The sequence below is a fragment of the Rhododendron vialii genome, chromosome 13a (genome assembly GCF_030253575.1).
Source record: "Rhododendron vialii isolate Sample 1 chromosome 13a, ASM3025357v1".
Taxonomy (NCBI): domain Eukaryota; kingdom Viridiplantae; phylum Streptophyta; class Magnoliopsida; order Ericales; family Ericaceae; genus Rhododendron; species Rhododendron vialii.
This window is the reverse complement of record NC_080569.1, coordinates 9,562,857-9,589,025: the sequence shown is the minus strand read 5'-3', so window position 1 is coordinate 9,589,025 and position 26,169 is coordinate 9,562,857. Positions and strand designations below refer to the sequence as shown.

At 35.7% G+C, this 26,169-nt stretch overlaps 4 protein-coding genes and 1 long non-coding RNA gene across 8 annotated transcripts; 3 read left to right on the top strand and 2 right to left on the bottom strand.

Moving 5' to 3' along the window:
• The first annotated feature begins 1,041 nt into the window (after positions 1-1,041).
• LOC131314793 (aquaporin TIP1-2-like) lies at positions 1,042-2,777 on the top strand. The gene is made up of 3 exons (XM_058343643.1): positions 1,042-1,412; positions 1,654-1,904; positions 2,171-2,777. The coding sequence occupies exons 1-3, from the start codon at positions 1,280-1,282 to the stop codon at positions 2,546-2,548; spliced, it is 762 nt and encodes a 253-aa protein (XP_058199626.1). The 5' UTR covers positions 1,042-1,279; the 3' UTR covers positions 2,549-2,777.
• A 4,242-nt stretch (positions 2,778-7,019) lies between these two features.
• On the top strand, positions 7,020-8,648 carry LOC131314792 (aquaporin TIP1-2-like). The gene is made up of 3 exons (XM_058343642.1): positions 7,020-7,216; positions 7,470-7,720; positions 7,999-8,648. Exons 1-3 carry the CDS (start codon positions 7,084-7,086, stop codon positions 8,371-8,373), a joined length of 759 nt encoding a protein of 252 aa, XP_058199625.1. The 5' UTR covers positions 7,020-7,083; the 3' UTR covers positions 8,374-8,648.
• Positions 8,649-9,362: 714 nt separating this feature from the next.
• On the bottom strand, positions 9,363-12,911 carry LOC131314791 (uncharacterized). Of its 2 annotated transcripts, XM_058343639.1 has the most exons (9): positions 12,766-12,911; positions 12,606-12,691; positions 12,477-12,524; positions 12,286-12,374; positions 11,791-11,844; positions 10,646-10,713; positions 10,456-10,502; positions 10,212-10,309; positions 9,363-9,829 (listed from the first exon to the last, which is right to left on the bottom strand). In XM_058343639.1, exons 1-9 carry the CDS (start codon positions 12,822-12,824, stop codon positions 9,725-9,727), a joined length of 654 nt encoding a protein of 217 aa, XP_058199622.1. In that variant the 5' UTR covers positions 12,825-12,911; the 3' UTR covers positions 9,363-9,724. The 2 variants fall into 2 exon arrangements, with proteins under 2 accessions (XP_058199622.1, XP_058199623.1); XM_058343640.1 differs by lacking the exon at positions 11,791-11,844.
• A 5,691-nt stretch (positions 12,912-18,602) lies between these two features.
• On the top strand, positions 18,603-25,558 carry LOC131314790 (uncharacterized). 3 transcript variants are annotated; one of them, XR_009196517.1, is made up of 4 exons: positions 18,603-18,841; positions 19,224-19,282; positions 21,793-23,056; positions 25,260-25,558. It is a non-coding gene; the product is annotated as an uncharacterized LOC131314790 (long non-coding RNA). The 3 variants fall into 3 exon arrangements; XR_009196516.1 differs by having other exon boundaries at positions 19,162-19,282; XR_009196518.1 differs by having other exon boundaries at positions 19,114-19,282.
• On the bottom strand, positions 22,340-25,191 carry LOC131314788 (transcription factor MYB59). Its single transcript, XM_058343638.1, has 3 exons — positions 23,812-25,191; positions 23,586-23,715; positions 22,340-23,126 (listed from the first exon to the last, which is right to left on the bottom strand). The coding sequence occupies exons 1-3, from the start codon at positions 23,933-23,935 to the stop codon at positions 22,610-22,612; spliced, it is 771 nt and encodes a 256-aa protein (XP_058199621.1). The 5' UTR covers positions 23,936-25,191; the 3' UTR covers positions 22,340-22,609.
• Positions 25,559-26,169: the final 611 nt, after the last annotated feature.

Here is a 26,169-nt window from a genome sequence, read left to right as displayed (position 1 = left end):
GATGGACTCGAGGAATCTTTTTGCTACACAACCTTTCACACATGGCTAGAAGAACCTAATTTCATCATCTATCGTCGTGATGATCGACTATATACGTTTTAATTATTTTACTAATTAGTGACTCTTTTTTGTAGTAGCTAAACATTGTTTTTTTTTTTTTTTGCTCGAAATATTTAACTTTTAACATTCATGTCAATGCATGAAAATGCAAATATTTCTTCCGGGAAAGCTTCACTTATATGAAGAGATGGTTTTTAAGGGGGTGGGGAATTTAAATGAAACGCTAGTTTAGAAAAGGCAGAAATAATTCCAACTATATGTCTACTTAGAGTTATTTTTGGCTTGATGTTAAAAAAATTACTATTTTGTAGATCTTCGGTAAATTTTTCAGCTATGATTTTAAATTTTACTCCTTAGACTCATCTCTCATTTATAAGAATAATTGATTTTAAGGAATCTAACACAAAACTAACAACATTTAAAAACAATACAACAAAATACCAAAAGGAAGTCGCAATTGGGTTAAGTTCCTCTCTAACCATCGACGTGGGACCAAAAAACGAATTTTGAGAGGTACGGAGCAAAATTAACCCGCCGTAACTTAAAAAATGTAGCTGCTTACACAATCAACTTATCATCTTTATGTACTACGTATATATTACTTTATCTTCCTTCTTTGTAATTACTTAAGAAACACCATAACATCACCTTTTGCATGCTAATCTATATCTATAAACAAAAAGATCATTAATCTGTTTCTTACGTGGAGAGAGAGAGAGAGATAAGAGTGGTGCCGGCACTACCAACCATGATGGTCTCCATCACACCATATAAACAATCCCCATGGTCGGTTCATAAATCAAAAACAAAAACAATACTGCAACAATCATTGACTGGCCCCACTCTTTGGCCGGTGTCAAATTCGACGGCTCACATAACTTTAAAGTACACGTGTCGCCACAGAATGAAAACGGAGGCCCGCCAAACGGATCCTGACAAGTGGCACCCAATAAATTGTAAACTCGTGCCTAAAATTTTCCTATTTTCCCCTGAGAAGGAGCTCTCACCGGGTTCATAACCGGCTATTCCGGTTCCATGGCCTTTGTCAATTGCTCATAACTACACACTATATAAAGTCACCAAAGCTTGAACAGAGAAGATGCAAAAGCAAGTAAGAAGAGAGTGAGCAAGAAGTAGGGTTTTCAAAAAAAAAAAAAAGCTCTTCATTTTTTCCAAGTTTTGAATTCCATATTAAAGGAATTTTTTAAGTTCTGAAAAAATGCCGATCTCGAGAATTGCCGTCGGAACTGCATCCGAAGCAAGTCGCCCAGATGCTCTAAAGGCCGCTTTGGCTGAGTTCATCTCCATGCTCATTTTCGTCTTTGCTGGTGAAGGCGCTGGCATGGCTTTTAGTAAGACTCATTGACATTTTTCCTTAGCGTACACTACATAAATACATGTATACGACAACTTTAATTAAGACATTGACAATTGTGTATATAATTACAGTTATCTTGTAACTAGTTCACTGACCATAATAAATAAATAAAACTCACCATACAGATTGAGCTTGGTTTTTCCCACCATTTGTTCCAGTAATTTTTGCCGTAAGGTGTGAACAATTTGGTAATTATCATTGGTATTCTTTTGCAGACAAGCTAACAGACGATGGGTCAACCACACCAGCCGGACTGGTTGCGGCGGCCCTAGCTCATGCCTTTGCTCTGTTCGTGGCAGTTTCGGTTGGTGCCAACATTTCTGGAGGTCATGTGAACCCTGCTGTCACATTTGGTGCCTTCTTGGGTGGTCACATAACCTTGTTGAGAAGCATTTTGTATTGGATCGCCCAATGCCTCGGATCAGTTGTTGCTTGCTTGCTTCTCAAGTTCGCAACTGGTGGACAGGTAAGAGCACTCTAACAAAGTCAACTGGCGGTTTCGGCTAATATTCGGCATCTTAATAATATTTTGAGATATCGGTTGATATTTTAAATAATGCAACCTCAAACTCAAGGGCGGAGCCGCATTGTAACAAATTGTTAAAAGTGGGGTCTAGTAATTCCAATGACTTGTTAGAAAAATAACACATGACAGAGTTAGAAAATCATGCACAAATTAATTAATTTATACTACCACACTAATTAATAATTTCATCTTCTGGCCTATTGCAGGAAACATCAGCATTTTCCCTATCATCTGGTGTTTCAGTGTGGAACGCACTGGTTTTCGAGATAGTGATGACCTTTGGTCTGGTTTACACCGTGTACGCCACGGCCGTGGACCCCAAAAAGGGTAACATAGGCATTGTTGCACCCATCGCAATTGGTTTCATTGTGGGCGCCAATATCTTAGCTGGAGGTGCCTTCGACGGTGCATCCATGAACCCAGCGGTGTCTTTCGGCCCAGCTGTGGTTAGCTGGACGTGGGACAGCCACTGGGTCTACTGGCTCGGCCCGTTCGTGGGTTCTGCCATCGCCGCCGTGGTCTATGAAGTCATCTTCATATCCCCAAGCACTCATGCGGCGCTCCCCACCACAGACGACTACTGAGAATTACTATTGTTTGTCTGTCTCTGTCTCTAGCTGTCCTCCTCTAAGGGGTCCTCTCTTCTCTCGAAAGTGGTGAAGGTGTATGTGTGTTTAGCGTTGTTTGGTTTCATTTTCCAGGAGTTGGTGTGCAGGCCTGCTTTTGGCTGTTGTTTGTTGTGAATTCAGCATCATGTGAACTTTGTCTTGTCCCTTCGGGAATCAATTGTTGATCGAAATTGTTCATCTGTGTCCAGTTGGAAAGTTCTTCGCGTGCCAACTAGCTAGACTCCTGTTATTTTTCCTAATTGTGCACGATGGATTTGACAGGGCTAATGTGTTCCGCTAATGATTCTTAAAAAATAAGTATTTATTCTTTGAGAACCCTTAGCGGAACAAGGTGCTCGATTTAGGTACTTGGGTACTCCTTCATTTCTCATGAAGAAATTAAAAAGCACACATTAGATAGGAAACAAATTTAATTTAATTTCAAGCCTTCCAAATTTCCTTTACCCGATGGACTTCGAGTACACAAGAACATTGTTTAACATATTGCAAAGTGGTGCTCCGGGCGTATCCAACTTTTGGTCATATTTTTTTAGGATTCGTACTGAAATTTTTTTTTTTTTTTGCCATACGGTAGGATATCAGGGATTAGTTGTTAGTAGTTATAACGGGAGTCGAGCACCTCTTCCATATGGACTCGAACTCGAAACCTGTCCCTTAAGAGAGAGAGTAAGGAACCAATCACACTAGGTGATGAAGTTTTGACTATTTTAACTACTTTTTTAGTTAGTGACCCAATTTTGTCATAGCTAGCTAAACTTTTCTTCTAAATTTTACTCAAATCATATAACTTTTCGGATTCATGTCGACGGGAGGAATTAAGAATAAAAAAGCATGAATGAAACTTGAGTTTAGAAAAGTAAAAAATAATTCAAATGATACATATATTTTTATTTGTTTTTCTCTTAAACGTTCGAAAAGATTATTTTTGTCTTTCATAAATTTTTAGCCATAATCATAAATTTTATTTATATTCATGTCGTCGAGCTGAATGCTTGATTTAAAACAATACAAAAGTTGGGCCAAAAGGAGGCGATAAATGGGTTAAGTTCATCTGTAGTCTGTATACCCATCAATGTGGGGCCAAAAAATCGCTTGGGAGGTATGGAGGATAGATGCAAGGAGAGGAGATTAATCCGCCGTAGCTTCACAAATGACCTGCTTACACAATTCATTTTTTTTTTTTATCTTCTATATACTTCTGTTATCTTCCTTCTTTGCGTTAGGAAACATCATAACATCACCTTGTGCAGCTATGACTAAACAAAAGATCTTTAATCTCTTCCTTACGTGGAGTGATATATATATACACACAGTCAGTGAGGGAGTTCTTATTTTAGTTAAAATGCAAATCCCCTCATTTCTCCCATTTTCCGATCGAATTTCGATGATCCGAGCCGCTCAATGTGTTCAGAACGTGATTTTAAGGGTACCCGCGAAAAATCGGTAAAAAAAAAAGACTGGGAAGGGCTTCATCCGAGCAGTTTTTTTTTGAACTATTCGATAAAAAACAAACAAAAACTGCTCGGATGAAGTCCTTCCCGGTCATTTTTTTTTGCTGATTTCGAGCAGATACCCTTAAAATCACGTTCTGAACACATTGAGCGGCTCGGATCATCGAAATTCAATCGGAAAAAGGAGATCCGCATTTTATTAAAATAATGTGGTCCTTACGGGAGACGAACTGTATATATATATATATATATATATATATATATATATATATATATATATATATATATGTATGTATGAGTGGTTCCGGCGCAACTAACCATGGTCTCCCTCACACCCTATAAACAATACCCCATGGTATATATATATATATATGTATGAGTGGTTCCGGCGCAACTAACCATGGTCTCCCTCACACCCTATAAACAATACCCCATGGTCTGGTTAATCTATGGCTGCGCACGGTCTTCTAAGAAACTATAATATGTGTCCAGAACAAAAGTCTTACAATTCGGTTTTGAACCAATCTGCAAGTCACGGTATGTGTCCAGGCACATCGTTGGAAAAGACTAACTTTCTTAGACAAAAATCTTTTGGGGGGTTTTGTTTTGAGTTACCAATAAATTTTTTTCAATCCAAACTAAATTGTTTTATGTATAATTCGTTGGAATGCTAATCTGAAATAATCAAAATTAAGACCATGGAAATATAAAGAGAGATGGAGGGAGGGCCATCCTAGCCATTAGATTTATTGAAAGAGAAAATAGACGGTCATGATTTTTCATTAAAAAATTAGTCGCATCTTAACCCTTAAATTTTGACAGTAGTGTCATCTAAAATTTCACATATCATGAAAAATACGTAATATGCATCGATCTTATTTGATAAATCTCAATTAATTCTATCTGTTATGCATATGTGTGTGTGTGTGTATATGTACTAGAAATTGCCCGTAGCCTAAAGGCACTTGACAGTAAAAAAAATAGTAATAATTGTTTTTTAGAAAAGGTTTCAATACAAATTGTTGGAAAAAAACTAACCTTATCTTTTGGGGGGTTTTGTTTTGAGTTACTCCACCAATAAATTTTTTTTCAATCCAAACTAAATTGTTTTTTGTATAATTCGTTGGAAAGCCAATCTGAAATAATCAAAATTAAGACCATGGAGATATAAAGAGAGATTGGAGGGAGGGCCATCCTAGCCATTAAATTTATTGAAAGAGAAAATAGACGGTCATGATTTTTCATAAAAAAAATAGTCGCATCTTAACCTTTAAATTTTTACAGTAGTGTCATCTAAAATTTCATATATCGTGAAAAATACGCAATATATATCTTGTTTGATAGATCTTAATTGATTCTATTATACAAGACTTATAAAAAAATATTATATATTAAAAAAATATGGCCAATTTAAAAAAAGCGATTCAATAAAGAAGAAGAAGATTTCAAATATTCAGGTTTTTATTTAAAAAATCATCGTAGCCATCGAATTGACTGTATAATGAAATGGAGGACTGTGATTTATAAAAAGTTTTAGTCGTATCTTAGTCATACGATTTGAAATAGAGGGTCAGATTTATATGGTATTCAAAAAGCGTCCCGTTTTATTTTATTATAAAGATAAAAAAAAAAAGTATTTGACGGTCCAGTTCAATTAATCAAATCATATCTCACGGTTATTTAATTTTTAAATTCGTGTCTGGACCATTAACTCACGAATCAGGACCACAATGTACGGTTTGGCACGGCACGGTTTTACAGTTCACACCGAATTTTTCATACAGCCCTAGGTTAATCGAAAGCAGAGCAGTCTGCAGCTGTGTCCCATCTCACCCTCCGTGGCTCCGTCTTGGAAATCAGTGGTCTGAATTTTAAAATCTTTTGTGGGATTAATTCTTTTTTAAAATTCTAACCGTCCAAAATATTTTTGGACGGTGAAATTGTGCGCTTCTGTACGCGAGCCCTCCTTTCCAGATTAATCATTCAAAAAAAAAAATGCAACAATCATGATTGGTCCCACATTTTTTTTACAACAATGTTACACACACAACATCAAATACAACCTCTTACATACCGGTGGGGTCCACACATAGTAATGTGTGTGGAGTCCACGTGTATGTAAGAGGTTATGTAGGATGTTGTATTTGGATTGTTGTGTGCGTAGCATTTTTGTTTTTGTTTTTTTTTATCGTCGATTGATTGGTCCCACTCTTCCACAGCATTTTGGACGGTGCCAGACTGTCATCCAATTTGACGGTCCACATGATTTTAAAGTACACGTGGCTCCATGAGATGAAATCGGAGTCCCGACAAAACGGGGCCTCCACTACTTATAAACTCGTGCCAAAATTTCCTATATATATTTGATCAAAAAAAAATCCTACATTTGTCCCTGAAAAGGGCTCTCACCGGATAATAACCGGCTATTCCGGTTCCATTGCCTATCAGTTGCCTCGGAGCATTCTCATTGTAATAAACAAATGGGTGTGGATAATCAAATTTAACAATAATGCTTAAAAAGTACCCTGCATTGTAATAAGCAAAATTACAAGCTTTTTAACAAATAACCAAATTCCACTCATTCAATAACCAAATTTAACAACTTTTATCAATAACCAAAACTTAATAACCAAACTCAATAACTCAAAAAACACCTCATATTGGAATCGTCTCATAGAGACAAATAATTTAGTGTGGTCAGGTGCGTAATTGAATTTATTTGATATTGGACAAATATGTATTGTGTATTGTGGGAGGAGGTTTTTTGGATAAAGATGCGAAAATAACCAATGTGGAAGTAGAGTTTGTTAAATTTGATTACGGACTAAATAGATAATCAAATGCTGACGTGACACATTTTGATTATTGGTTTTGATTATTACAATTGCGGGCTGTCATAACACCACACTATATGAGCTTGAATTGAGAAGCAGCAAAAAATAAGTAAGAAGAGAAATAGCAAGAAGTAGGGTTTTCAAGCTCTTTATATTTTCCTAAGTTCTGAATTCCATATTAAAGAAATTTCAATTTTCGTTCAAAATGCAGATTTTGAAAATCGCCCTCGGAACCGTATCCGAAGCAAGCCACCCAAATTCTCTCAAGGCCGCTTTGGTTGAGTTCTTCTTGATGCTCATTTTCATCTTTGCTGGCCAAGGCACTGGCATGACTTTTAGTAAGACTCACTCTTTTAACTTTTCTTAGTGTTCACATATGTACGATATTTTTACTGTTATCTTCATTGTATGTGTAATTACAATTGGAGCCCACACATATCTTGTAACCAGCTCACTGTTACTTCTGACAAATAAATAAATAAATATATAACACACATTACAAAGAGAGATTGTTTTTCCCACCTTTTGTTTGAGTAATTTGGTTCCTAAGGTGCGAACAATTTGATAATTGTCATTGGTATTCTTTTGTAGGCAAGCTAACAGACGATGGGTCAACCACACCAGCCGGATTGGTTGCGGCGGCCCTAGCTCATGCCTTTGCTCTGTTCGTGGCAGTTTCAGTTGGTGCTAACATTTCTGGAGGTCATGTGAACCCTGCTGTGACATTTGGTGCCTTCATTGGTGGTCACGTAACCTTGTTGAGAAGCATTTTGTATTGGATTGCCCAATGCCTCGGATCAATCGCTGCTTGCTTGCTTGTCAAGTATGCAACTGGTGTACAGGTAAGAATACTCTGACAAAGTCAAATGACGGATCTAAAACCTACAAAATTATTTGGGCTCGACTCATATTTGGCATATTCAAAACTTTTTTAAACTCGGTCGATATTTCAAATAAGTAAACCTCAAACTCAATGGCGGAGCCACATTCTAACAAATTTTAACAAGTGGGGTCAAGTAACTCCAATGACTTGTAACAAAAATAACCCATGAAAGAATTAGGAAATCATACACAAGTTTATACAATTATGCAAATAATTTTATGTTCTGACCTACTGCAGGAAATATCAGCATTTTCCCTATCATCTGGTGTTACAGTGTGGAACGCACTGGTTTTCCAGATGGTGATGACCTTTGGTCTGGTTTACACCGTGTACGCCACAGCCTTGGACCCCAAAAAGGGTAACGTGGGCATTGTTGCACCCATCGCAATTGGTTTCATAGTAGGCGCCAATATCTTAGCTGGAGGTGCCTTCGATGGTGCATCCATGAACCCAGCGGTGTCTTTTGGCCCAGCCGTGGTCAGCTGGACATGGGACAACCATTGGGTCTACTGGCTCGGCCCGTTCCTGGGCTCTGCCATCGCCAGCTTGGTGTATGAAGTCTTCTTCATACTCCCAAGCGTTCATGAGGTGCTCCCCGCCACTGATTACTGAGAATTCTTGTTTGTCTATCTCTCTCTTTCCCCTCTGTGGGTCCCTCTTCTCTCGAAAGTGGTGAAAGTGTATGCGCGTTTAGTGTCATTTGGTTTCATTTTCCAGGAGTTGGAGCAGGCCTGCTTTGGCTGTTGTTTGTTGTGAACTCAACATCATGTGAAGTGTGAACTGTCTTGTTTCTCTGGGAATCAATTGTTGGCCTAAGCATTCATCTGTGTCCAGTTGGGTGCTAACTAGTTAGACTTTGTTATTCTTCCTAACTGTGTCCAATGGATTTGACAAGAGTTTGTGATATGGATTCGACCTTACAGTAGGAGTACATAAGAACATTGTTTAACATATTGCGAAGTGGTGCTCCAGACGTTTTGGTCACAATTTTTTAGGATACTGAAAGTTAAGTTTAGAAAGATGTGAAATTGACATACAGCCATACTCATTGACCACTCCAGGAAGTTAAGAACATAGGATCAATCAAAAGCTTATACATATATACATATATAGTATATATATAGGCGCATCTTTTGATAACTCAAAAGGGTTTGGATCAGCGTTCGCGCATCTCGACTAATGAAGCGAGAGAGATAAGAGAGGCAAATAGCGATAGCCGATGAGAGAGAGAGAGAGAGAGAGAGAGAGAGAGAGAGAGCTCTACATTTCTCGAACCCAACCAATAGAATTAAAAAAATTAGAGCCGTGTATTCTTTAATGAGTTAAATTGGAAAGTAATCTGTGATTAAAAAATATGGGAAAGTAATCTAGTATAATGCACACCATAGTGGTGTCATTACAATGTTTTGATGGGGTCAGTTAACAGAAGTAAATTTTTCCACCATACTTCTAGAAAAAAAAAAAAATAGGCATACTAGTACCCAAGTCTATGTAACATAGTACTAGTAGTTAACAGTGTAAGCAAGGAACCTAGTCAAATTTGTGTAAGCCAATACAGCGAAGACTGGATGATTGAACAAGGGACATCTAAAAAAAATTAATTCGAAGTCTGAAATGGGACCATCAGCGCATTAGGTACATAACATAAACAAAATCACTGTCTAACATAAACAAAACCATTGCCTACATGTAGCTGCAGTGAGGCAGAGTCACTAGCTGAATCAACTATCATCTGCAGTCTTCATCATCCAATACTTCCCTTCCTAGTATTCGCTAACTCAAAAATCTTACAACCAGCCAGGGATTATGAACTGCTAGTACCCACCCAAGAACAACGACGGAGTGGTAGATATATGTTCAAGGCGTAGATTTGAAAAAATAAGCAAGATCTTAATGCAAGCAGGACAATGGCTATGCTCAGACTAACCGCAGATTTGATTAGAGACCGGCAGAATTTAATCCTTCAGTTTCTCTTTTTCTTGTGCTGTTTACCCAGTTTGGCCTTCCGTTGCTTAAATAAGTGCAGGTAAAGCTTCAGCCACATAAACGGGTAGCATGCAAGCAAAACCTGATTTAACAATTTCAAGACGCTTGAATGTATATGTGATCAACACAGAAAACAAACATAAGAAACACATATAGGCAGTACTCCAGAGACTAAAACCCAAGTTGAAATATGCCAAAAGTCGAAACCAAGGTAAAAAAAACACGATGCACTTTTAAACCTAAGGAAACCTCGATAAACATAAGAAGTGGAACAAATTTCAGATACCCATATGAAAATACAGCTCCCTGCTCTCTCCCACGACAGGAACACAGTTTTGGAGAATTAGACCTTGCTTCACAATTACTAAAATCTCCACATAAGAACAAAAGCATATGATACATAACTCAAACCGAACTGACTAAGTCCCAATCATTGAGGTCGGATAAAAGCAAAGGATACATACCTTGACAAAATCATAGTAGGTGATTGGGAGTCCAGCAAAGAAATATGCATACAGGTTTTTTGTCTTTATCAAGGGAAGTGCTTGGTACATGAGCCACACTGCATCAAAATAAGCAATTAGTACTTCAAGAACAGAACCTGTACAAATTGCATAAAAGACTGACTTCCAAAATAGAGGAGAGGAGAGGTCATAATTTTTATTAAACAATTTGAAAAGCCAGATAAATGGGAATCTATGGACTCACTTTCACCAGCAAGGCCCATTGGATACAACAAAATAAAAGCAGTGTACCTAGTGACACAAGGTAAATGCGACAAAAGAAATATCAGATCCTGCCTGATTGAAAATGTGAAGGGCATGCTTTGTTAGTGGACATGCATGCGTGTGTTGACCGATGTATGTGTTGTGTGGTTGATGCGTAAACAGTAACAGACCTAAGGTAGGTGACTAAGGATAGGGAACTACCCACGCAATTCAAGGCATAATGTGGATACCTGATGACCTGCATCGGGGTCATGTTCAGATAAATCTCATTGAAAGTAATTTTCGTAAAGCAAAGAACAGCAAATTTACCACAAACATAAACAAAAAGAAAGGTATGACATGCAACATATATGTATTAAATGTATTGAAGCAAAAAAAAACGCAATAACTCAAAATGAAGATGCAAACACATATTGGATAGAAGAAGCAAAAAATTACACTAAGGTGAGGGGGCATAACTGAACTTCGAAACATATACAGGCCCTAAGACATTTAAAGTGAAAACAAGATGATTAAACAAATCATTCAATAATGCTCCATATCAACTATCATGTACACTGCACTCCTTTGGATGATTATACAGGGATGAAAATAATTAACCCATATAATCTGCCTTGATTGAGAAAAGCCATTGGAACTTCAATCATATACTGTCAGTTCAGCATGATATTACGTGCAAACTTGGCACAGAATCAGAGGGCATATGGACAGAGGGATCCTCAGCGAAAAATGCACCTTACACCCTCTAATGAGATAAGAGGATCTCTTCAAGGCATTATGTCTTCCAAAGTCTTAGGAGCGTTACGTTATTCAAAGAAATACCATCTTCTTTGTTATCGCAATCCAAAAACAGGTCCTTCATCAAAATTAAAGCAACTGTGTACTTCAAAATTTTCCAGTCGCTATTTGTTCATATATTCCCTCCAAGGACATCAAGAATTCAACATTGTAGAAAGTATACCCTTGCCACTCACCCCCTTGTCACTTTTCCTGCTTCTTTAGTACACATAGGCAGCAAGTAGCTGAAGCTTTAATTCAACTAACCCATTTCAAACAACTCATCTTTTTATGAATTTGCAGTTTAGAAAGAAATTTTGCAGCATAGCATCTGAAAAATCACGAGTCGCCAAGACTTTGGTTCATGCCACCCAAAACTCACACAGAAGTTCTTCAGATGTTCTCCGCTATAAGCATTTTAAACCCATTCATTGAATCATTCAAAACGTAAAATTAAACTCCCATCTTATTGGTAACTGATGTTCAATATGCACATGATATAGGCTTGTGAAGGAAATCAGTACGAAATCTAGCCCACCTCAATTAGTCCCCAAGCGAGTAAAGTCACGAAGACTGATGGTAGCTCCTGTACCTACACTACGAAATACAAGTAGTGTCATTGATTTATTAGTAAGAAATACACGCTAAGCATATTCCTTCCAGTTTGAACTTGTCAATGAACAAGAAACTCCAATAAACAGACAAGTTCTACATTTTTGCCCCTTCATTCATTCTTACTTGCACCATGAGTGATGAACCTAATCATGGTCACTGTTGGGACGACAGCATGCCGATCAAATTGTAAGGGTCTTCTCAAAGTGTGCTTTAAGGCCATTGACTTAAAAAGCTTAAAAATCTTCACATTCTTCACAACATGAACTTTCATGAGAATATACAACTACTTTAAGCATGTTAACAAATACCCTTAATGCCCTCCTTAAGAGATCAATTTCATGTAACGTGGTATGTAGCCAAAAAAATGACAATTTGACCTAAATCTTAATATGAGGTATGAAAAGGTTGAACTACTTACCTCATTGATGCGTCGAACAATTGCCAACAGAAAATGAACCCGCCCTCCCCATTGCATTAGAGGAAGCAACACTCCACTAGGGACAATACCTCAAAATTCAAAGGGTAACTAAACTTAGACCAAAATGGGTATCTTTCTCAAATAGAACGACAAGAAATGAAGAAATACTAAACTTTTGAGTAAATGCGTACCTATTGCTCCATGGACAACTTCCACGAATGCAACAGTTTGTAACAAACCTACAGCCCAATTCAAACAATTAATACATTCAATATTCTGTCGGCGTCGATGTAATGCTGGGTATAAAAGTAATTACGTACAGATTAATTCTCCGGCGGAGGCGTAAGCGCCACTGAACGATTTGGTGGACACGAAGTTGCTCAAGATTCTTGATATGGAAATTGCCCTGCAAATGGATGAAGTAAGGATGAGAGAGAGAGAGAGAGAGATGAGGAGGGAGATTGGAGAAGATAGTAGTACCATCCAAGGGCCTGAATAGAATTGTAGGCGAAGAGATAGAGGTTCGATAGTTGAGACATTTGCGCCTTTGCGGGTACAGTGTGTGGTTCTCCACTCAAACAGTCGAAGTATATCTATCGGGTCTGTACATCTCCGGTCATTTTTGTAATCTGGGCTTTGATAAACGGGGAAAATTGACCTCCTTTTTTTTTTTTTTTTTATTTATGACTGAGATATGTTCGAGCCATTTATTAATTTTAAAATAAAATTTTGAGCTTTTTTCAAGTTTTCTTGATAAATTCAATTTAATCGGATAATTATAAGTGCTTGATACAATTTCAACCCATCCTCCATTTCCTCCTCCATTTGACAGGATCAAGTTTGGTACTCCAAATAGATGAAGAAAAAACCGGAGTATCTCCTCCATCTCACTATTCACCTTCCCCAAATCCCATTTTGTTTATCAAATAGTGTTATACATATCCTACTTTTTTTTTTTTATAAAATTGGTACCAATCAAAAGATAAAACCTATTGATAATTTTTTTTTATAAAATTAGAAAAATGAGAATTTGAATTTTGGAGAGAAAGTGGGGAAATTAAAGACTTGGAGTGAGTTTTTACAGAATTTGAGGTAGAAATAAAATATTGGGTTGGAATTAGATTTCCTCAAAATTACCTTTGTAATAAAGTACATTATTTTGATACTCTCAAATGGAAGGATGAAGACGAAAATGAAGTATTGGATTGAAGATGCTCTTAAGTAGCTATAAACATTGAACTTTCTTAAGAGCCCCTTTCAAAACAACTTTTTAAAAAATAAGTACTTATTTCACATTTTTAAACTCAAAAATAATGCAAATGAAAAATAATTTTTTAAATTTTTTTCACCATATTAAAGATTTAAATGAGATCTTTCAAACAAGATTCATATTGCATATTTTTAGTTGTCAATAAATCCATCATTTTTGAGTTTGAAATTGCCTTCTTAAAAAATAAGTACTTATTTAGCGTTGCGGAACGGGGCCTAACTCTGCTATCGATACGCACAAACACATACACATATACACTCAGTGGGTTGTGAGTGTGGTTGTGTAAGTATTTGTGTGAGTGTGGTCTTAGAATTTTTGGGGCTTTTTACTCACAAAACCTACAATTTTAAAGAACATAACTTTTTTTTTTTAACAACAATTTTTTGTTATTAATCTTTGAAATTGTAACAAAGTCCAAAACTTTTAGGAGTGGGTCCCATACGTATTTGGTGTGTAGTATGTGCGAACTCCACCCCTATTATGAGTGTTGGTACTATGTATTTGTTTGTGTGTTTGGTCGTGGTGGTAGAATAGTTGTTTAAAGAATCAAACACCCAAACACTTACACATCCAGAGACATACGAGAATACCAACAGTTGATTCAGCACTCAGGGGTTTTTTTTAATTCACTTGAATTATTTTTTGGTTAAAAATTAAAAAATTGTGATTGAAATCTAATTTTTTTTAATAAAGACAAAACAAGTCAACAGGCAATAGAAAACAATTAAAAAATTGGTCTTAGGTCTATTGTGTGAATTTGGTAAGCTCACAAGTATACTTATTAGTTTTGTAAAGTGTCAAGTCCATAGTAGGCTCAGTCCACCCCCTAGGGTAGGGTACCATAGGGTTTTGACATTTTCAAAGGTTTTTAGGGTACATTTTCTTATTATAGGGTAGTGTACATTAACGTAGAGTACCCCAAGGATTTAAGCACTTTCATAAGATTTTATGGTACACTTTCTTATTATAAGATTTTAGAGTAATGATTTAGGCATTTTCATATGGTACCATAAAATTTAGGTTACACGTGTGAACTTATAAGCTTACAAAATAGTGAGCTGAACTTGTGGGCTTATGAAATCTGTACAGTAGACCTATCGCCTAGGCAATAACCAAATAATTGCGTATTTAGGAAGAAAAAAAAGAAAGAAGAGAAAGTGCTGGACCGGTCCTGCTTTTTTAATTTTATAATCAAACAAATCCTTTCCACATATCCCCACTAGGTCCATCACGCGCGCATCCAATTCCTACCACTCTCTTCGTGTTTCTTTTCTCTCTCCTGTAGTTTTCTCCTTTCTTTTGTCAGAACATCACACAGCCCTTTATGAGGGGGAATTTGGCCGGTTACGAAACGTGAAATAAATATTTATTTTTTAAAAAAATAATTTTAAGTTAAAAAATAATAAATTTATTAAAATTTAAAAATATACACTATGGATTTTGTTTAAAAAATTTCATTGAGATCTTTAAAATGATACAAAAAAATTTAAAAAATTATTCTTCATTTACATTATTTTTTAATTTAAAAATATAAAATAAATATTTATTTTTTAAAAAGTTGTTCTGAAACGGAAGGAGGGATGTGTCGTTTTCATCCATGCACAATAAATGCGCCCTGTATTTGTCTTTTTCATCCCTGCCCACCCACTCCCTCCCCTCTCTTCCTATTTTTGTTATAATAGAATCTTACATAACTTTTATTCTACATAATGCACATAACTTTTTTTCTACATATTCATTTTTTTAAATAAAATTCGAATATTCGAAATCTACTCATAAGGATCTATCAAATGAGATTAACATTGAATATAATTTTTTGAAAAAAGAAAATTTAATTTTTTAAGTTAAATTTTATATAAAAAAATTGGTCTTAAATCCATTATGTGAACTATTAATTAGCAATGTTTCCAATCCCTAAAGCTGTAATCTTAAACTTGAAATCTTATTTTTAACTATTAATTAGCAGTGTTTACCCTAATTTTTTTACTATTAATTAGCACTATTTTCAATTTCCAAAACCTTAAAACCCTAAATCCTAAAAATTTTAAACCCTAATTTTAACTGTTAATTAGCATTAATATTAAATTTTATTTGTTAACTAGTAGTGTTTTCAATATATAAATCCTAAATTTTAACTATTAATTGGCAGTATTCTCAATCCTCAAATCCTAACCTTAAATCCTAATTTTTAATTAGTAGTGATTATTTTTACATAATTTTATGTTCAATATTGGTCTCATTAGGTAGATCTCTACGAATAGATTTTAAATATATAAATTTTTCAAAAAAAATAAAAAAACGTTACAAGCATTTTTTAAAATTACTCTATATGTTTTGAAATAAAAAGGAGAGAGAGAGAGAGTGTGTGTGTGTGTGACGTAGAGGGTTTGAGACGGAAACAATGAATGGTCACATCACATGGGTACCACTTTCCTTATTGTACTACATGTGTACCGCTTTTGTACTATCAACAGAAGAGAAGAGAGAGTGGGTCAAAGGGGAGAGAGAGAAAGGCGCATGGGAAAGAGAGCTGTTAATTGCTCCCGTGTCGGGGGTCTGACACCGGCCCAGCCGATTTTTCCGTTTTACCAATGCTCTTTTTCTCTCTCTTCCCGCATTCTTTCACTCTTATTTTATTTTTTTTATAAAATTGTAAATACTAATAATTTTTTTTCACCTGTTTTTTTAAAATAAATTATATATTTTTGAAATTTACTTAACGAAACCTATCAAACGAGCCTAATATCAATGGTGAAATAATGTAAAACAGAAAAACTATATTTTTGTGGTAATTTAAAATATATAAAGAGTTTGAAAAATTAAGTATTCCAAATTTCAATCTGTTTGAACCAGTGGAAAAGTTTTAGTTTTCTGATTATTTTATCCTAAATTGTCATAATTAAATTTTGAATATAGCGCTCTCGTTGATTAACCCTAAGAAAGTCGTAGAATCAAATATCTCTTAGAGTTAAAAAACGAGAGCCCTAGAGTCAAAATTTAATTATGACCATTTAAGATAAAATGATCAGAATAATAAAATATTTTCACATATTCAAACGGATTGAAATTTGTAACACTTAATTTTTTAATCATATTTTTTAATATATAAACTGTCTGAAAATGTTGAAATCACGTATTTTTTTAAATAAATTTTATATATTTGAAATCTACTCAACGAAATCTATCAAACAAGTCTAATATTGAACATAAAATATTAAATAATTTTTTTGGGCCCAATATATTATCTTTCTTTTTTTTTTGTCGTTCATTTTTTGAAACTTCTAGATTTGAGTTTTCAAATAAATTATGTATGTTGAATTCACTTAAATTTACTTTATATTTCTCTGAACAATCAATAATGCAAACTGAAATCAAAATTCATTTAATTATAATTAAGTATATAGAACCAATACATGAACATAAATAAATACACAAATTTAGTCAATATTTTCGTCAAATTGTAGTTGTCGTCCTGGCGGATCTATCTACATCACTTCGTACCAAAAAAACTTAGTTTCACAAACTTAGTTTCAAATATCTATAACAAAAAAAATGAATACGTATAAACAAAACATTATGCAGCCTACTTTCAAAATAAGTAATAAATATGTATAATAACAACAAATGCGTACTAACTAACCTCGTCAGTCATAAATTCGGCTGTGTAATCTCGCCCAACGTAGGAGCTGCTCTTCCCACACGAAACATCATTCATAACATTGTTTCCAACTGACCAACTATCCGAAAATGAAAAATTGCACTGATCCATAATATTCTTCTATGAATTACGAAAATGAAATGAAAGTTGAGAAAATTTTAAGGATGTGGTGAATGAGAGTAAGTGTGAATATATAGGTCAAGACATACACAAGTAAATATACAGGCAACTGAATATATAGGCGCTACTGTCGAATTTGCAACGGGTAACATTGAAAAATGTTGCAGGTTCAACTTTCAACCAACGCTATCAATGTAGGGTCCTGTTGATCTGAAAAAGACGATATGAGTTCAGAAAGACTTTTCAACCAATGGTGCAATTAATTTTTTTCCAACTTCAAACTGGCCAACTGTTGCAAATTTCAACCAATGATGCGATTAACTTTCAACTGTTGCAACTTTCAACTTTCAACCTTAATTTTGTAACCTTTTCATTCCAAAAATACCGAGAATCTATTTTTTGTTATTTTTTTATTTAATTAATAATATTTATACTCTGTAGCTTTTTTCTTTTTTATTTATTTAAAATTATTTTAGTGTTTCGATTTTCAATCCGGTTCAATCGGTGGAAAGATCTTTTTTTTTTTTCATTTTTATCTTAAATGGTCATAATGAATTTTTGGCCTTTTAGAATCAAATATCTTTTAGGGCTGATCAACGAGAGTCCTAGAGTCAAAATTTAATTATGGCCATTTAGGATAAAATGATCAGGAAACTAAAATCTTTCCACCGGTTCAAGCGGATTTAAATTTGAAACACTTAATTTTTTAAATATATTTTTTAATATATAAACTGTCTAAAAATGTTAAAAAAATTAAGTGTTCCAAATTTCAATCTGTTTAAACCGGTAGAAAGATTTCAGTTTTTTGCTCATTTTATCCTAAATGGTCATAATTAAACTACGTAAAAACGGATTTAAATTTGAAACATATTTTTCAACCTCTTTAGATAGTTTAGACTACGTAAAAAATATAATTTTTTCATTTTATATTATTTTACCATCAATATTAGGCTTGTTTGATAGATTTCGTTGAGTAGATTTTAAAAATATAAATTTATTAAAAAAATACATGAAAAACAAATTATTAGTATTTAAAATTTTATAATAAAAAAAATCAAATATAAAAGAGTGCTGGGAGGGAGGGAGAGAGAGAGGGTAAAAGGGGGAAGAAGGGCCGTGTCGCGGGGGGGGGGGGGCGCTGACACCGTGGGGGCGATTAGTAGTTTACACCCGGACAGAGAGGAGAGAGAGGAAGCTTGTGTCGCGCCGCGCGTGCAATAGGACCCCAAGGAAAGATACTTGTGCGTAAGAAACTAACGGGACATAATCCCCTCACCGGCTGGGAAGAACCCTACTTGTCTTCGTATCTGTTCTCCGTCCTCCTTTCCGATCCCTTTACGGTTAGGGTTTCGAATCCCGACATGGCGACTTAAAACCGAACTCTCAATTAGGCTTCCGATCGACCATTGAGAGGATGGGAGTCGCGAGTGAGGGTCCGGCAACATTGCCCGTGGTAGCCGAAGAGACAGAAGAGCGAAACTGCTGAAAACAGAATTTGCTCATCGCAGGTGATCTCTCTGCTTGTTTACTGAACTGTAACACAGTGAAATACTAGGAGTACTAAATTAGGAATGCATACAACGAAAACCACTCACCCAACTAACAACGTTGGTGCTTACAAAAAGGTGGCTATTCCAATCGCGACTTCATGGTTTTCAGGAGGATTAAAAAGATACTACCAATTACCAAATGCACTGTTGTAGAATTTCTGAATTTGTTGGGTGTGGAATGGGCGATTAGGAGAGCTCCCCACCTAATAACTGCTTTCGTTTCGATCCAGAATTTGTATTCTGAAATGCTCCTAGTTAAAGGCTTTAACCCCTTCTAGTGCTTTGGCCACCGCCAAGTCATTGTCAACTCATCGATACATCATTGCCAATCTTATCGTAGCCCCAAGCCAGCCCACAGAAGACAGAAACCCGATGACCTCAGTATCGATGAAGAGTTAGGTAACTGTTAGAGTTCAGAAATCTTTCTTTTACTTTCATAACATTGTCTTGCTACTTTGCGAGTTGTTTAATTTCTTCCGGTAACATTGGTGCTCAAAATAATTGCTCGTTAAATTAAACTAGCGTTTGTGAGCTCCTATCACTTTCACCTTTTTGCTTTGTATGAAAAAATTGTACTTAATTGTGCATTAAGAATACCACCATTCTACTCTTGTCGTAGCCATCTTGGTCAGCCGATGCATTATTGTGCATAAATTACATTTTTCTTTGAAGACTTTGCATACAAGTTGCAGGAAATGTTGATTACTTGTATTCTATAGAATATGGAGAGAATGTATCAGCTGCCATCAGTTTCTAGGCAATTTAGCTACACTAACTTGGTTAACAAAATAGTTTAGTTCCACATGGTGGTTGCCCTCTCTTACCCTTTTTACGTAACCAAAATTTTTGTCTAATTTCTGCATCCCTTCTGCAGTAGTTGCTGATTGACTGCTTTCACCACCTTCTGTATACCTCATCAAAACTTCACGCTGCATCATCTAGCTTTTCTGCAATCATCAGACTTTGATACACATTTCCCTTGCAATGTTTAACAGATTGATGAGAGACTGTATCAGCTGCCACCGGTGTAACTAATTAGTTTAGTTCTACACAGCGGTTGCCCTCTCTTACCCTTTTTATGCAACCAAAAATTGGTCTGATTTCTGCATCCGTTCCACAAGTGGTTGCTGATTGAGTGCTATTTTATTCATTTCACCACCTTCTGTAAACCTCTTCGAAACTTCACGCTGCATCATCACGCTTTTGTGCGATCATCGTCCATTGATGTATGTTTCCGTCTCTATCTTTAATGGATTGATCAGTCTGTACTCGTTTTTCGATTTTTCCCACTAAAGGGTCCTTTTGCTCATTGGCCATTCTTGATGAAGATTAGAGATGAAACTCTCTTCTTTTAACTAGACGGCAATCAAGATCACGTCAAAAGTATTTGTTAGAGCATCAATCAAGATACTAAAATCAATTAGCAACGACCAGAAGAAGTTTTGGAGAGATAAAACAAGATGAAGGTTGATTGGAAAAGAACTAGTTGCCTTCTGCTTAAGGATCTATTTACATAATGGAGAACGATTGGCATTTCGATTTTTAGGCCTTCCATATTTTAATTTTCTAAACGATTAGTCCTTTCTAACTTCTACAAGTTCCACCCTCCTTCAATTTGTAACCACCTCTCATACGTGGAAGTTAGAACTACAACGGTGTCATTGGATAGAGAGAAAAATGGCTCAAAGTTATTAATTCTGTCGTTTCATTACTGTGAAAAAGTAATGAAGTAGATCGACGCCTGGGTAGAATGGGTGTTCAAAAGACAGACTTGTGGACAGTTGCGCATACATAGAGTGGATGAAGCTTTGGATTATGTTGGTTGAACAGTTACAATCCAAGTAAGTGCTCTGATTAAGACTGCTAACAGGACATCAATGGTAATTTTTCAACTTGTGCTATGAAATGCCAAGCGGTCTGTTTTTGCCCACTTGAACATGTCCCAGTTACAAGTACAATATATACAACACCCACCAATTATCTTATAAACCAAAAATTAGTACACGTTTTTTTTTTAATACTACAAGTGTGAGTGCTAAATATTGCACATTTCAAAGAGGGATCCTCCTCAACCATGATAATATTTGTGCTTGACTATGTGGGCCTTTTATGTTTCTATGGTGCATTTCTTGTTTGGCCTCTGTTCTTTCTATTTTATGTTCTTGTTCTGCAAAGGTTAACAGTTAACACCACACGGATACCGTATAAATGGCCCTGATACAATATACAAAATGGAAGGCTCAGAAGTCATGACACTGATAGAACCTAGTTTAATCTCAGAAGTTTTGAAACAAAAGTTCTATTTCCTTTTTTAACTACAGATTTTAACTCAGTCAAGAAAAAGAGTGTACAAAGCTATTGTTGGGGGAGGGGGGGGGACATTTAAAAAAAAACAAACAAACTTGAGAAGTGTCACATTCTTAGCATAGTTTGGTGGTCTTTTGCTGTTTCTTTTTCCTCTCATATCACTATTTTATGCCGACACTAGCGGCTCAAATCAGCCAATGATGTTTGCCTTAAACCGGTCACAGAAAGAATATTAGTTGAAAAAGATAATCTCTCTCTACTTTCCTTTTGCTTTAGTTGTTAATATGTCAATATGAACTAATGAAAACAAGTCAGTACACTGTGAATTAAAATTCTGGTCAATTAATTAATCATGTAATGGATCTCGGTTGGTACTAAGCACCCAACGAATATATTATGTTTTGGTAATAAATAACATCTAATTAGGACCACCCCGCGCAAAGACTGCGCCACATAGCTCACTGCTTGATCACTCTGACGAATTGCTTTCAATTTTTAATTATCTGTTTCACTGGGAGATCTCACTTCTTTATTATGTTTCAAATCGTTACTATTTCCCAAATTTATTCATATGTGTGTGGTGTGCCTTATTGACCCCACAGGTATTCTTTGACTGCCAAGTGCAATGCACCATGTGGAAATGACTAATTTAGGCTGCAATATTTGTGTCCAAAAGACTTGTGAGTTTTTACTATGATCACGACCAAAGCCACATGGTGATTGGATATGATTTCCTTGGGAAGCTTCAAATCATGCATAAAACTGAAAGAATTTCAAAGATAAGTTGTTCTGCCCTTGTTAAGATATTATATATCACTTTGTTGAAGGATATGATTTTTTGAAGAATATCTATGCAGCTATGAAAATTCCAGACAAGAATTTGAATTATATTTGCTACTTGAACAACGTATTCGGATACATTATCTCCATAGATAGTTGACTAAAGAAAATCTTGTGGCACTAGCATTAGGCTGATACCTAGAGAATAACTTACCTTAGAGCTAATTTTTAGAGTGGATTTTCGTAGTTTTACCACTAAGCTTTTGAGCAAGAAACTGACTGACTAACTTTTTTTTTTTTTTTGACTGACTAATTAGTTATTCATTGGAATTGCTTTTGGGAATTCTGTTTAGTTTGCATACATAGACAGAGAAATAATAATTCTACTGTACATTTTCATATAGAAAAAGGAACACAGACATGTATAGTACATTGCATGCATTACTTAACATACCGCTTCCTCGAGAAGCAAAAGCACATGCATGACACGACATAGACACATATTGAATGCATGAGATAGTTACACAAACACTAGATAACTACAACTGAAAGCTGGATATGGAGAATTTGGATTAGAGTTCCTTAGACTAGTACTATATCTCACACTTATGAACAGATTTGAATAAATAAGAATAGGGATTAGCCGGTTAAAGTCGAGCTCGCAAAAAATTGATCAGTCATGGTGGGGAACGTCTTACTGTCCATTTCTTCCATCATCCACAGCAAGTCAGGACAGTAGTTCCAGATTGGTGAAGCCATTGCTTGAATTGATTTGATTGTGTCATTTTCCAAATCTATATCTTTCCATATATCATCCATGGAGTAAACCTTGTCACTCTCTTCCACTTCTTTATCCTTTTTCCCCATTGGAGCCCACATCTCAATATCTCCACCTGTATCATAAAAGCTTCGTTCCTTGGTCTCTTTGACAGGCATGGAATCCACTGCAGGATTGTTTGAAGGTGAAAAACTCTCCGTATTTGGCATAGAGTCCGCCGGAGCATTGCTTGAAGCTGACGAAGAACAGTTAGAGCCAGAGGAAGGTGGAGACATGGTTTGTTTCCTCTCTTGTGCCTTCTTCCTCATGTGAGTCCTCCAATAGTTCTTGATCTCATTGTCAGTCCTCCCAGGTAACTTGCGAGCAATTCTTGACCATCTGCATGTGATTAAAGTCATATTTGCAAGTATGAAATTAGTTCTCCATTGGTTTCAAAGTAGAATGTTTTCCAATATAATAGTTTTTCATGTAAAAGGATTTTGCGAAAAGCAATCTTCTTCTTCTTTTATGCAACAAAAGTTAAAACTAGGGCTAGCCGCTCGTGTGTAATATTTTAAAATATTTTCTTTTTTCTTAAAAAGTTTGTTGTTTTACAGAAAAATTTATATGTTTGCAATCTTTTTTTTTTGGGTTAAAAATTTTACAGTGTTTCCAACTACGGCTAATGTAAATTAGAACATAGCCTAATGTTAATATATCTATAATATTTTTAAACTAACGTTGCATTTAGTTTGTAGGTGACCCAAATTAATTTTTAAGTACAAAAATTCAAATTGTAGCAAAACTGATATGTGTGTGTGTGTATATATATGTATAAACACTATGAAAATTTCAAACCTATTTCCCCATTTGGAGTGAAGTTCCAGCACAAGGCGCTCTTCTTGAGGAGTCATCTTGCCTCGTTTGAGACCAGGATGGAGGTAATTGACCCAACGCAACCGGCAACTCTTTCCTGTTCTTTTCAAACCTACCACAGATTATATGTCAAACATAGCTCCATATGAAAACTATATCATGCCCAAATAATCGTACCATTTTTATTTGTCTCCCGCCACCTTCAAACCTGAAACCTTTGCTACGAAGTCCCATCTGCGATCTCCAAACAAGTTCACGTAAAAAACCAGCTGAACATCTTCATTTTCAGTCCACGGACCCTTTCTGATTTCCTCTTGCGCCATTTTTCCCATCTTTCTCTCTCTTGCTTTCCTTTTTGTTGGTTCTTCTTTTTCTTTTCCTTTGGAGAAGAGTACTCCACTTGCTTACTGGTAGATGAAAAGTAAGGCACAGACTGCCAGTATTTATAGGGGCCATTTTCTGTAGAAGTGAAGCTATGTGCAGCTTGCATTGATTTTTAATTATGGTTTTTAATCTTGACCGTCCATCTGGTGCGTGCATGTCATTGTGTGATAGGCACTTATGCATATGCATATGAGTCATGACATAAGCCATTATTGATCCCCATGTTATCTAGATAAGCACTTGATATGTTGATGTAACTTTCATTTTTTGTCCTGCATGTAGCAGTGCGAATTCTTTTCAAGTCTACTAAGTGATTCTTGTGCTCCAATCCTATGTGTGCATAGTCTATGCTCTCACAGAGTGAAATTACTTGGAATTTCTAAGTAAAGGCAGAACAGGGATAGCTGCTTATCAAAAAAGGGGGGGGAAAAAAGAAAGAAGGCAGAACAGGGATAGCCAACCGGAATACTAATTGCTGGAAACTGATTTTAGTAAATCAAGCTGTCAGTTTTGTTAATAAATATGATTGATCAAAAGTGGCAGATCATTTAGACAAGTTGCCAGTAGAAATGCATTAACAAAATTGATTTCGATGCAAGTAAAGTGGAATCCAAAAGTAAAACTTTTAAAGGGGACAAGATAAAAGAATGATTAGCTTATAGCTTGCTTGGCTTATTGTGAATAAAAGTTAATGGAAGTCGCTAGATCTTCTTCTCCAATTTGGGGAAATGATGGTGGTGGTCCTTCACTTAATCAAAAGCAATAACGTTATAGAGAAGGTAAACAGAAAGGAATAGAAAAGGAGAAAGGAACAAAAGCGATTGAAAAGGAGGAAATACCAGGGTACTTTGTGAATGGTCTTTTCTGAGAAATAGAATTAGGTAGAATGAGATTAAGTTCTACATACTTTATTTGTCAAAAAACTGTGTAGAGCCCCAAAATTGTATCTTTGTTTTTCTTGCTGCTTTGTTAGAAACAACAAAAGGATCTTAGGTTGGTGGATCTTAAAATTAGCAGCCACCATAATGGATCCTGCTTCGTCTTTTTCCTGCTTTGTTCTTCCTATTTTAGGCTGTCTTTGGACTGGTTTCTTTTCCCCTTCATTCTTGATTTTGAGCTTGACCACATTCTTAAAAAATTCCAAATAACAATTTTTTGTTCATGGCTCAGAAGAATTTTACTTCTATTTTACTAGTTTATGATCAAAATTATTTTTAAGCCCAAGGACTGTTGTCCATTTATGGTGGTTACAGAATATTCCATGTCTTGCAGGATACAGATTATCGCAACTCATTGGTAGAGTGAGTGTTTTTATAACTACGACAGAATTCTCAGATGCTATTTCAGGTAAATTACCCAAATCCTGTGTTTTGGCTTTCACAATTTGCAGATAAGATTTATTTGGTGTTTTCTTTTTCAATCGGCAACGAAGCAGATTTATTGAGTGGTTGCAATCTGTTTCCATATATTGTTGGAATGACTCTAACAACAGTATGCTGTTTGCATCAATTGTCTCTCCCGCTGGTTGAAAAGTAAAATGTGAATAAAGATCATTGCAATGATTATTAGTAGACATTTAGTAACACGAGTAGTAGGTACATACATACCCACATTGCCCAGTGTCATAGCCAGACTTGTTATTTTCCCGTTTTAGTCATTTTTGCATTTCAAGGTTCGTTAGTGATGCCAAAGCCTTACAACAAACGCGTGTGCGTGCACTCACACACACAAGCATCGTAGTAAAATAGAAGAGTGTATTAAGTGTAGACCCAAAAGGAAAGAAACAACAAATTGAGCTGGTAAAAAGTTACAATGGAAGGATCTGCAAAGCACTTCAAACCAGGATTTATCAGTTATTTTGTTTCCAAAGCTTTTTGTGGTTTATCTTCATCTAGCCAATAGATACAATATTTTCTTATGGACCTGATCAGAACTAGATCTTAGTAAGAAAGGGGGTAGAAAAAAGCTTGATATTGGGTCTTATCTTGTGAACCTCCTAATATTTTTCACAGTTTAGTTGTAATTAGGGGTGGCAAATTGAACCCAGACCCATTAACAAACCCAGACCCATCAACTAGAAAATAGACCCAACCCAACCCATTTATTAGTTGGGTAAGAATGGGTTCAAACCCAGCTGACCCATTGTTAGTTGGGTCATAATTGGGCATCAATTGGGTCAACT